This window comes from Corythoichthys intestinalis, chromosome 3, assembly GCF_030265065.1.
Source record: "Corythoichthys intestinalis isolate RoL2023-P3 chromosome 3, ASM3026506v1, whole genome shotgun sequence".
Taxonomy (NCBI): domain Eukaryota; kingdom Metazoa; phylum Chordata; class Actinopteri; order Syngnathiformes; family Syngnathidae; genus Corythoichthys; species Corythoichthys intestinalis.
This window is the reverse complement of record NC_080397.1, coordinates 39,663,734-39,676,440: the sequence shown is the minus strand read 5'-3', so window position 1 is coordinate 39,676,440 and position 12,707 is coordinate 39,663,734. Positions and strand designations below refer to the sequence as shown.

Sequence of the window (12,707 nt, the reverse complement as noted above, 5' to 3'; positions counted from 1 at the left end):
GCTCAAAGCATGTCTGCCTGTGCTTTGTGACGGTAGAGCTCAGCTGCACCTGCTGCTCAGTAGGGAAAGAAACTAGAGTGCCAGGAGTCAACTCTTTAAACACAAGCAGCTACAATACAAAACATACAAGAAATAGAAGCTCGATTTTTCACTAGTCGTTTTTAACATAGCAAGTGTCGCTAGGATGATTATGAAAGTCTCTGGTTTAACTCAGAACAATAGAATGAAAATTGAAAAACGCTTCTGGTCCATATTAATACGGCAAGATTCCTGATTCGCTCATTTCACTTTCAATCAAAAAGGGATTCACCTCAGATCATCCAGTCATCATGCAGAGAACCAGAGCATCTGGGCCCCGCCCACTGCCCCTAGATCCAGAGATGCACAGCGTCAAATGGGCGGGATAAACCCAGCCTTTAGCCGATGACTTTTCATTTAGCAGTAGGGAAACAATGCATTCTAAACTCTAGAAAAGCAGTTTCCCCACCGTTTTAAGGACTGTTAAGGTGTGCGAATCAGTGAAAAGCAAGCTGCCTTGTAACTGGTGATAAGCCAATTCTGAACAAAAGTTGAGCATGTTATATCGTATATTTAGTCATTGACATATACACACACACAACAGTATAGATTTGATGATGATCACTTGTATTTTGACATTTTGGGGGAAGCTGAGCTTCCCTTGCAGTCTTGGAGCAATCACCTGAGAATGTTTAAAAAAATGTCCCATTAAAATCCTGTTAAAAACTTGACTAATCCCAGATGGATTTGTGTATTATAGAGAGATGGTAGAGGATGGTAGCTTTGAAGATCATTTTTTTAATTAACATTTTCATTTCAAAACAAAATCTTGCATTGTATCTTACATTAGTATAATTGATAAAATTATGTGCATATTTGGTGAAAGATTCAACAACAAAACAACAGGAAACATTTCCACAAGTTTATTTTCAATAGCGAGGATTATATTCTTCCTCACTAGCACTACTGCTTTGTCTGCTATGTTGGTGTCCTACATCAGGCTTCCAGGAGGAATCCTCTGGAAAATTTAGTAAATCATCCCCAGTCTCTATGCCCAGAACCTGTCGCTGGACCAGTTTGTAATAGAGCCCCCCACTGGCCATCAGCTGACCGTGAGATCCCTGTTCAGCCACACGGCCCTTATCAATCACTATGATGCTATTTGCCCTCTCCACTGTACTGAGACGATGTGCAACCACCAACACCGTGTGCTCCTTCATTATGTTGTTTAGAGCTTGCTGAACCTGTAAGAACAGTGAGAGTAAAGCAAAGATCAATTAAAAATACATGTAACTATGCTAAACCCGATATAGCATGGGGTTTTTGAAGATTTGTTCTACTCATTTGACTCATTTAAAACAGCTATGAGTCTAATCCATTTTGACTAGGAGAGGCTGGCTGCAAATGATTGCCAATGATGGCAATAAAATATGAGCAGTAACAGCCAGTCCTCTCACTTTATATGAATTCAGTTAATTTTTTTTATTTATATATCACATTTCATAAAGATCCACACTCAATCTGGTGTACAGAAGATTAAAACCAATCTAAACCGTATTTTTCAGACTATAAGTCACACCTGAATATAAGTCGCACAAGCCATAAAATGGCCAACAAAGAAGAAAAAAACAAGTCGCACCGGAGTATAAGTTGCATTTTTCGGGTTAATTTACTTGATAAAATCCAACACATAGAAGAGATGTCATCTTGAAAGGCAATGTCAAATAAAAATACAATAGAGAACAACATGCTGAATAAGTGTACAGTATGATAATGTTACATGATGTATGAACAACGAAATGCAAACTCGGCCGGTACGTTAACGTAACATAGCTATTAAGAGTTATTCAGATAACTATAGATTAAGAACATGCTAACAAGTTTACCAAACCATCAGTGTCACTCCAAAACACCGAAATAACAAGTGAAATGATATAATAATGTGTTAATAATTCCACACATAAGTCACTCCAGAGTATAAATCGCACCCCCAGCCAAACTATGAAAAAAATGCGACTTATAGTCCAAGAAATACAGTAATTGAAGAACTGTATGTCGTTGTCAGTGGCAGGCAATTAAACACTATAAAACAACATTTGAAAAAAAGTCAACTTTAGATTGTTATTGGGGGGGCATAAACATTGTGCCAAAATAAAAAAATTGTATTGATTTAGTATTTATCATAATTTTATTTATACAAATATTTAAAATATGGAAATGTAAAAATACAATAATAATAATTAAAAGATAATAAATTGTTGGTTAAGTTACTTTTTTTAAATGACCAAAAAACACTAGACCCATGAAGGGTTAAACAGTGGAACCTCTAAAGCAGATGAAATTAAAAGGAGCAATGCTTTAATTATCCAATAAAGGTGCACAAATAAAAAATGAATTTGCCCAATTTTTTATGTCATATAGACAACCAAAGCAAACTTAAAATGTAAAACTGAACTTTAGTGTGGACTTTGTACATTTTCCTCCCAAAAAATATGAAATTGCATTACAGTACAACATCCCATCATCTTAAAGTCGTGTTACTCACAATGTGTTCACTCTCTGCATCTAAAGCACTGGTCGCCTCATCCAGTATAAGAACGCGAGGGTGTCGGACAAGGGCTCTTGCAATGGCCACTCTTTGTTTTTGTCCACCTGACAACTGTGCTCCTTTCTCTCCAACACCTAGTGAACAGTAACACGAAAGCAGACAAAAGAACAGCAACAGTTTAACAAGAGTTCACCATTTGAGGGAGACTAGCATGACACCCAACAATATACTTAATTTATGGGAATAGATTTGAAAGACAAATTAAGAGATGCAATAATAACTTGTCTGATAGCCTTGGGGCAGAGCGGTGATGAAATCATGAGCATTCGCTTTTGTTGCTGCCTGGACGACGGCATCCATGGAGACATCAGTAAGACCGTAAGTGATGTTCTCCTCAATCGTTCGAGCAAAAAGCACTGGTTCTTGGCCCACAAGCGCCACCTGCATGATGATTTTTTAAAATTATTATTACACCAAATCTACGGTAAGTCAACATTGTCATTTTTTGCTTAAATAGAAATAATTATTCACCGCTATTGTTTTCTACTGGAATTCCTATGCATTTATTGTACATTTTCAAATTTTCATATCACAACATTATTTTATCTGACATGTACGGACCTGAGAATGGAGGTCTTCGTGCTTGAAGATGTTAACCGGCTGTCCATCCAGCAGGACATGACCCTGCTGGGGAACATAGAAATTTTCCAATAGGTTGACACAGGAGCTCTTTCCACTCCCGGAAGGTCCCACCAGAGCAGTCACCTCACCAGGTTTAAGTGTGAATGACACTCCCTGCATCATGCCAATAAATGAACAATAAACCAATGTCAGTCATATAGGATTTGTATGTGTGTAAATTATTTTAGTTTTATGTCTTCAACCTTAAGGATTTCAATCTCTGGTCGAGTAGGGTAGGCAAATGTGATATCTTGAAACTCCACCAGACCAGTGAATGTCTCCAGAGTCTCTGTACCATCTACTGGGTGTTCGGGTTTTCTGTCCAAGTACTCAAAAACCTTTTCAGCAGCCCCTACACCCTGCATGAGGCCTGAGTAAACTGATGCAATGTTCTGCAAGGTAGATTCCACATGCATTTAGTAACAGATTAAAGACCTTGTCAATGATTCATAGCAAACGAACACAGTCAACGGAAATGGAGATCACACACACCGCTAAACATTCGCCCATTTCAAGCATGTATATGAAAAATGATAACAACTGGCTGCTTTCCATCTGACCAGTGACTACAAGGTGGCCACCGTAGGTGAGGATGGTGACTTCTAGAGCAAGCTCTGAGATCTAGAAAACAAAAAAATCTAGATAAATACCTACTCTGTGATCAATACTACATAAATCATTTTAGTAAATGAGAGCATGAGTGATGCATCGTCTATTACTTACACAACTAGACCACATATAGCAAGCATATGCCAGAGCTTGTTTCTTGTTGAGATGGTACATGACAATGAGCTTGTCATAGTACGAGTCAGCCTCTCGATCCTCGTTAGCAAAACTTCTCACTGTCTTCATGGATGAGATTGTTTCTTCTGCAACTTTGTTAGCCCTTGCAAGAGTTGTTTGCACCTCTTTAGTTAGTTTCTGAAAGTTTTTTGTAAATTTGCAGAGTAGTTAACTTACATTCATATTCAAATTCAATAATAATATAGATTTTATAGTAAGTTACCTTGTAGTAATTGCCATAATACTCAGATATAAGGGCAATAAAAGGAAGTCCCATCATGTTTACTAATGTTAGCTTCCAGGACATTCCAAACATAAAAATAAGAAAGCCGACAGCCTTGATGGTGCTCCTCAAGAGCACGTTAATGTTCTGGGAGACGAGGTCACTCACTTGGGTGGTGTCAGCTGACAGACGAGAAGTAATATCACCTAAAGATTGACAGAAAGATAACAATATTTAAGTGGCTCATTCACCAGGTGATTAATGTGACAACGCACATGACTTACCAGTATGGTTTTCATCAAAAAAGCTAATATCCTGCCTCATCAGAGTTCTGAAGAGGTGGTTCCTGAACCGAAGATTCAATCGTGCAAATGTTAGCGTGAATACTCCTCCCCGCACACCAACTGCAATTGAACTAAATGGGGATAAAGTGGTTTAGTCAGGCATTGTAACATTTTGTATTGGTGGAGATAAAGTCAGAGTCCAGATTGAGATGGTTTGTCCAGAGGAGACATAGTGAGTATATTGGCAAAAGGATGCTGAATTTACATATGCTAGGCAGGATGTCTAGAAGACGTCCAAAGAGGTAGTTTATGGATGTAGTTGAAAAAGACATGAAGGTTGTGAGAGCAGAGGATGCAGTGGACAGGGTTAGAATGGAAACAACTGATTTGCTGTGGCGACCTCCGAAGGGAAAAGCCGAAAGGAAAATATTTAAAAAAAAAATAAAAAAAATAAAAAAGTTTATCCTGAAGCCTTCAGCCTGGTGGTCGAGAAGCATTACAGCAGCCTACCATGTTTTGGAAAAAAATTAAACGTTGACGGATTTTTTATTTATTTATTTTTTTATTATAACTTATAGGTGTTATTAAAACCTATTTGTTGACAGTACATACATGTAGTCTAACAAAAACCCAGTCTTACAATGAAATACAATGCTATTCAGTGCAATAGCAGTGTAGGTTTGTTCACATATTGACCATAACATATCACCATTGCGCTTTCATTCGCATCACCAGACGCAGTTGTATACACGATGTCTATGTTTTAGACTGACGTAGGGTAGTAAGAAAAGCCTTGTGGCCCGCCAGACTTATGAAGCAGGCGCTGAGGGAAATTGTGCACATTAATTAGATCCTGTACTCAAATGCTGTCCAGAACCAGTCTTTGTTAATAATGTATTTAAGACACACATTTGTTCTAATAATTGTAACCAACACCACCGAACCAAGACTACACAGATTAGGTAGTGTGTGAGATTAATGGCGTACCGCACACAGGCTATTTTTAGACCGTGACGTCGCATCGTAAAGCGGAAGTAAAGCCGAAGTGGGACATTATAGACCCGCCCTCGCATAGACTTAACGTAATTTGTGCTACTTTTCGCCGATAATCTTTCAAAATCGAACATGCCGATCACGCATTGATTTTTTGGAACTTGTAGAAACGACTCTAGACATTACGACACATGAAGGATGTTTCTTCTTACGTTTCCGGAAACCAAAAACTCGGGAGGAAAAAAAGTGAAGACCGAATCAACTTGCGCGGACTTTAATACCAACTCGGTGAATCCATTCACATTTCATATGCAGTAAACATTATGTTGGGTTGGCATGGTCTTTCAGAGGACAAAGAGGTAAGCCATTTTTATTAGGGCTGTCAAAATTATCGCGTTAACGCGCGGTAATTAATTTTTTTAATTAATCACGTTAAAATATTTGACGCAATTAACGCACATGTCCCGCTCAGACAGTATTCTGCCTTTTGTTAAGTTTTACAGCAAGGCTTTTTGTGCTGTCCAACAGCGAACTCTTGTGGTCGCTTTGCGACATGGTTTATTGTTTTCTTGCCAGTTCGTTATGGCTGCACGACGTCTCGGGCTGATAATGTTGTGCTTATATGATCCTTGGACAAGATTTGTCCGTAAGTATGGTTGTTGTAAAGAATGTACATATCATGTTAGTAAGCGAAATGTTATATTTTTTGTATGAGACGCTTTTTGTTTATGTTTAGTGAACCTGTATAGCGTGCTAAGCTAATGTTGTTGCTAATGCAATGCTTGTGTACTTTTATTTTGTAGTTTTACGACGGTCTAAAGAGGACAATGGTTTGAGGCCATTTTATTAATAAATCAGATGAAAAAGGAAGAAGTCTAATTATTAAGGCGTCGTTCACTAGCTGTCTAGCTTTGGAAAAAGTAGACGCTTTGGAGTGAGGACAGCATAGACAGATTTAAATGACAGTAGAGTGAAATGCCCACTACAGTCCTTATGTACCGTATGTTATATGTATATATCCATCTTGTGTCTTATCTTTCCATTCCAACAATTTATTTTACAGAATATATATATAATTTACAGAAAAATATGGCATATTTTATAGATGGTTTGAATTGCGATTAATTGCGATTAATTACGCTTAATTAATTTTTAAGCTGTAATTAGCTCGATTAAAAATTTTAATCGTTTGACAGCCGTAATTTTTATATTTTTAACTTATTCTTTTAGCGTAACGTTGTGCTGTACTGCTTCTGTCTGACAATGAAAGACCTGAAAAGAATTACAATGGTATCTGACTGCCACTGTTACCGTTTCTGTTATATATATATATATATATATATAACAACTTTAGTAAGGGGGAAGTGTAAATATAGAATTAAGATGTGATATCAATGAAAAAATTAAAAGTGATCATTGGCTGTCACTGAGTAGCATTTGCGATCGCTACACAAAGCTAACTAAATTACACCCAAGAACGGTAAGAGACGTAGGACAACCAGAGGATATATAAGAAAGACAGGGCTGATGGTAAAGGATAGCTTGTTGAAACAGGAGAATGTCATTGTCAGTCGCGTCGATAAAAAAGCTAAAGCTATGCTTAGGTCGGCTCGTTTTTTTTCTTCGTCTTTTTCAGCCTTCGACACTCAAGCCATCTCTTTAACTGAACATTTTTATGTTCTTCCACATCTTTGCCAGTGAATCTGGCACCAGTCACATCATTTTCGGAGGGAATTGGTCGGTTTAGCTCTATAAACATCTCCTTCGTACACGATTTCCATTCATTTCCTATTAGGGACAAACGGTGGCTTGTCCCTACTTAGCAACAGTAGCTAATGTCATGAATATTAGTGAGCGGAAGTCCCGTGTTGCTTGCGGTACGCCATTAGAAGTTGCGTCTAAAGGATGGCCAAAAACTCACCTGGTGAAGGCCAGGACTGTCAGTGTGATGGCAGGTTTAGCAAAGTATTCCATACTCTGGTGAACCACAATGTTATCTATGGCCTTCCCATAGTAGTAAGGTATGAAGGCTTCACCTACAATTGGAAAAAAAAAAGATTGTGGTCAAGAAATACTTGAATAGTCAATGGTCATTAACCCTTAATAAGGCACTCATTGGCAACCATTGATGGTGCTAGACAGCCAATCTATTTTGACTGGGAGAAGCACCGAAACATGGGCATCCGCAGCCATTCCTCCCAGATGAAATGGTTTGGACGTCTTGTTGTTGTCAATGACAGCCTATAACTTTAATAATATTTAATTTAAGGTGTTCGGCATAAGTGGCGTTTAACCCTCCTGTTGTCCTCGGGTCAAAATGACCCGCTGCTGTGTTAAAAACACAAAAAAAATCCACTAAACAATTTTTTTTTAACTTGAAATTTTATGACTTTTCCTAGATTGGCCCCAACAGCAGAAAAAGTGAAATGTTGCTTTTGTTCACATTTCCAACTAAGCTGTACAAAAAATTTTGCAAAGATGGTCTTCGGGTCAAAATGACCCATGAGGCAAATAGAGTTGAAATCAAGGTCACAGAGTCATTTACACACCACAGAATGTTACAATTTTTTGTTGTGTCTCAGATCAATCAGTAGCAGAAGTAAACAAGACAAATCAGGTGGTGTTCTCGCAGACTTCTGTGCCTTTGATCAGTCTCAGATCAATTAGTTGTAAATGTGAACAAGACAGTATCAGACGTAAACAACACAAGATAGGTGCCATTCTCGCAGACTGCAAAGCTTTTTTTCTGTGGATTTCCAAAGGATATAAAGGTGCTGCAGATGGCAAGACCCCACATTCTCTCTGTGCTGAAGCCATGAGTGTGCATTATAATGTTGAGGAGGCTCTAGAGCTGATTTTTTCAGATGTCCAGCAAGACAACTGTGATTCAGAAGAGGAAGTGGAGGATGTATCAGAAGAAGATGGGGAGGAATACAACCCAGAGCATGATAATTCATCTTCAGAAGAAGAAGAAAACCCTGATGCTGAAAGAGAGACTTTCCTTTCAAAAAATGGCAAAATAACATGGTCCTCAGCAGCATATGACCAACATGGCAGGCATGCAGAGCAAAACATCATAAAGATGACCCCAGGACCCACACCGTATGCTGTTTCTCATGCCCATGACATTGTCTCTACATTCTACCTGTTTATCACACCAGCAATAGAAAAAATAATCCTGGAAATGACAAATCTGGAGGGTTTTCGCAAATATGGAGACAGCTGGAAAAAAATGGATGACACTGACCTGCAGGCCTACTTTGGGCTGCTAATCTTAGCAGGTGTATACAGGTCCCGAGGTGAGGCTGCAGCTAGTCTATGGGATGCAGAGAGTGGAAGGCCAATTTTCCGAGCCACAATGCCACTCAAAGTCTTTCACACCTACTCAAGACTGCTACGATTTGATGACCATGAGTCAAGACCAGCAAGACGTGTGACAGACAAACTTGCAGCCATAAGAGACTTGAAATGTTGAAATGTTAATTAGTTGAATGGGTTAATGTTATTTTTCATATTTTTGTATTGTATATTGTCTAAAATTGTTCACTGGATAGGAAAAAAAAAGAAAAAAATTGAGTCATTGGGATGAATAAAAATTTATTCAAAACTCATTGTTGCCTATTTTCTTTTTCTTTTCTTAAGATATAGAAATACAAGTGAAGAGAGAAAAACTCAGGTATTCACACATTTTGTGGTGATGACAAGTTGTTTCTTCAAGAAAAATAAAATTTGGTGTTTAAAATTCAATTAAGCTGCTTATATTGGGGGTTCAGTGAAGACGGGTCATTTTGACCCGGAGGACACGGGGTGTATACAGAAAATGAGGACAACAGGAGGGTTAAGGTGAAGCCCCCCTGGTGGCCGAAAAGTGTCATTGCATGTAACTGACTTTCCTATATATGATTTTAAAATTAAGAAATGTATCGGTAAAATATTGTCTATAAAAGTTTTAAAGCAATAAAACAAAAATGAATGAAATGATTAAAAAAAAAAAAAGATATTTTTATAATTAATTTTTATGTTAATTTTATAATATAGTTCAAAATTATTTTTCAAACAGATCATGTGACTAGCACCTTAGACGCTCACTTGCTTAGCTTAGCCAAAACCACTCGTGGACCAAAGAGGCATGATGGATATACGTAATTTTTTCAAACCAAGCTTTCAAAAGCGACAACTATTGAGCAATACCAAGGATTGAAAATAAGGACCATGAAATGCTAGAGATCACCGTCAAAGTGGTGAGCGGAGTTTCAATTTGCCCCACTTAATACGCTAATTGTACAACAGAGCCACCACCGGTGTCTTGCCAATGTAGTTACCCCTGTCAAAAATTGTGTCCCTGGCCGCGGGAGCGCACACACACACACACATTAGTTATGAGTTATGTCAACTTAAACTATTAATTTAAGCCAGAAAAGAACCAGTTATTTATTTTGGTCATTGACGTTTATTAAACTGGAGAAACTCCATACAGGACTTGAATTACAGTAATAAGAGTTATAGATCATCCTACGAGTAAAACATTGCCTTTTTTTACGTTCAGTACGCATGTTTCCTTATACGACAGAATTATTTTTTTTTTGATGGATGGATGGAACATGTTATAAAACCTCGTGGATAACTACATCACACAAACACTGAAACCAAGCAAATCAGTGCAGCGCAGTGGCTCCGCCCAGGGATATACAATTTTTGACAGGGGTAACTACATTGGCACGACACCGGCGGCGTACCGTATTCAATGGATGACGATCTTGGTGAAAAGTATAGCTGTCCTAAGCAGCCTTATTTAGAATTCCCCTCAAGAATGATGGGAACAAAAAAACACTCATTTTCAACTTATTATTATTAATATTCTTGTAAGTTAATTTTATTGTTGACACTGCGTTGCAGGGTCATCAACAAGTTGTGCCCCCCCCCCCCCCCCCCCCAAAAAAAAAAAAAGTCAAACTCCGCCTATGGTGTTCGGGTTGTTTTTATTCATTCTAATTTATTAACGTTGTTTTGATTACATTTAATATTAATTTTTGGTTTCATTTATTCATTAAAAAATATTAAACCTAATGATTAACAATAAGTAAATACAATTATAATTGACACCTGGCCTCCGCATATTTGGCCATCACATTTTGGGTTAAGTAGTACGCCATATTTGAACACAATGTTGAAATTGTTGCCTACATGACTCATTATTGTGATGTCCACATATGTGGACACCGATTCTTTATGAGGTCAAGCTTCTTTTTTATTTTTAATGACCAAAATTAGCCACCTGCAATATACATGTTTAAACGGATGACCTGGGACAATACTGATGGCAATGTGTTACCTAAACATGATTTTGTATGAGTTTGTATCTGATGCCATTAAGCAATATGATTCGGAGTGGGAACCTCTTGGTACCTCACGGTACGATATGGTTTGCGATACAAAGCTCACAATAACGGTGATCTGACAATATGGCAATACAACGATTATCGATACATTGGTCAGGAAATCATTCTAGGATATTCTAAAAACAACTAATAAGGAGAAAAACAAGCTGCTGTGAAGGAGTTTATCACTAGTAGACGTCCAATCCATTTGAACTGGGAGGGTGGCAGCGAATGAACATTCGTTCATTCGCTGCCATCCCTCCCACTTCAAACGGATTGAACGTCTATGGCCGTCAGTAGCCAGGGAATGAGTAATTCTGGGCCATGTAAGGTCATTTACCTGTTGATTTTCAGGTATTTTTTAGCAACTTGTTGGTTCCTTTTTTTTTTTTTAAAGATATCGACACCTTTTTAAAATGATATCTCGATTCTTGCAGGAGCATATTGATAACCTTTTGGGATACAAAGTATCACGATATATCACCATTTTGATATTTTGTCACACTCCTAAATATGATCATAGCATGTTAGTTTTAAAAAATAAAGATACTCACACACAGCAGAGATGACAAGGAATAGGACGGCGACAGTTAACAGCCCACCATCTTTTTTCGTGTAGCTCAGCAGACGCCCCAGTGTAGCTCCTGTGGTGGTGGTGGTGGTGGCCCCGGTTTCTTTCTTCTCACAATTACTCTCCTTTTCACTGTACTCCCCATCATCCTCCCCTTCTTCACAATCTAGTTTAAGCAATTTCTCCGTGTCCTGAGAATCCCTCGATTGACACCTGCTTCCGCTATTTTCCAACCCTAGCAACCACCACAGGACCAGAAATGCCAGCGAGGTGAAACAGGTCCAGCAAATCAGACTCAAAGACCAGGGACGATGAGATAGAGGTTCAAGTTCACTCAGCATCAGCAGTTTGGCTAATGTATACGTTATAATAGTCTGACAGACTAATAGGACAAAGGTGGTGAGTTTAGCTACCCTTGGTGGGCCATCCTCTGGGTTCCATAACACTCCAATTGAGGCACCGAGAAGAAGAGAAGCTCGAATAAGCACTGTCCCCCAGATATCCAATGTTGACTTCAAAATGCTGAAGTTCAGGCTTTCCTCCACAAATATGTTCAAATGTGTGCCACTTGCAAATAGGACTGTGGTAATAATGATATCCAGTAGAATGTATGAAATACTACAGCTCACATTTAATTTGATACTCATGCTTATTTCTTTTCAGGCACAAAAAGGGGGAACTTTCTTGTCTATTATTTGCGGTTGAGGGGCAAGTTTGGTCAATGTAATGAATTTCTCCCTGAGGTCGGTAATGCGTAGCAAATCAACACACTCAAAAATAAGGTCACTTTAGGCAGTTGTTTGGGGGACACGGGCAGTTGCAACCAGAATGTTAATTAGCTTAAAGCAATAAGGCAAATTGAAGTCTTCCCACTTCACCTCTCGTAGCAAGTCTCAAATCACTGCAGTCCTGTTCTAAATTCAAAAGAGGCTTACCGGGAGTATGCTGAATTAAGTCTCACATTTGCAAACAACAAACTTCCTGGAGTCAAAGCGCTGCGTTAACCTATCACGGCAGGTGCACTCGCAATGTCAAGTCTGGTTATTTTACTTAGGTGGGAAGAGTATTTAAATCGACCTAGTTTTTCCGTCATTTATGTCCCATTTGGAGATGAATTTGGGAAGGAACTCACGTTACTGCCTGGTGTCCCCATTCCTACAACCGACTGGCAATGACACCTGGCCCCGAATGAGCATTTCTGTGACGGAAGACGAATGTAAAACTCCGC

The 12,707-nt window shown here is 38.6% G+C and overlaps 1 protein-coding gene across 1 annotated transcript; it reads right to left on the bottom strand.

Moving 5' to 3' along the window:
- Positions 1 to 794: 794 nt before the first annotated feature.
- On the bottom strand, positions 795 to 12,694 carry abcb9 (ATP-binding cassette, sub-family B (MDR/TAP), member 9). The gene is made up of 11 exons (XM_057832809.1): positions 11,463 to 12,694; positions 7,452 to 7,566; positions 4,538 to 4,668; positions 4,254 to 4,459; positions 3,971 to 4,168; positions 3,740 to 3,868; positions 3,451 to 3,639; positions 3,188 to 3,361; positions 2,848 to 3,007; positions 2,564 to 2,700; positions 795 to 1,262 (listed from the first exon to the last, which is right to left on the bottom strand). Exons 1-11 carry the CDS (start codon positions 12,124 to 12,126, stop codon positions 948 to 950), a joined length of 2,418 nt encoding a protein of 805 aa, XP_057688792.1. The 5' UTR covers positions 12,127 to 12,694; the 3' UTR covers positions 795 to 947.
- Between the last annotated feature and the right edge of the window lie 13 nt (positions 12,695 to 12,707).

Excerpts from the sequence above, each read along its gene's own strand:
- abcb9 (XM_057832809.1), bottom strand. The coding sequence starts at position 12,126 with ATGAGTATCAAATTAAATGTGAGCTGTAGTATTTCATACATTCTACTG. Across the intron at positions 4,669-7,451 it reads ACAGTCCTGGCCTTCACCAG|TTCAATTGCAGTTGGTGTGC; the intron begins GTGAGTTTTTGG and ends ATCCCCATTTAG. Across the intron at positions 3,640-3,739 it reads AAATGGGCGAATGTTTAGCG|AACATTGCATCAGTTTACTC; the intron begins GTGTGTGTGATC and ends TCTACCTTGCAG.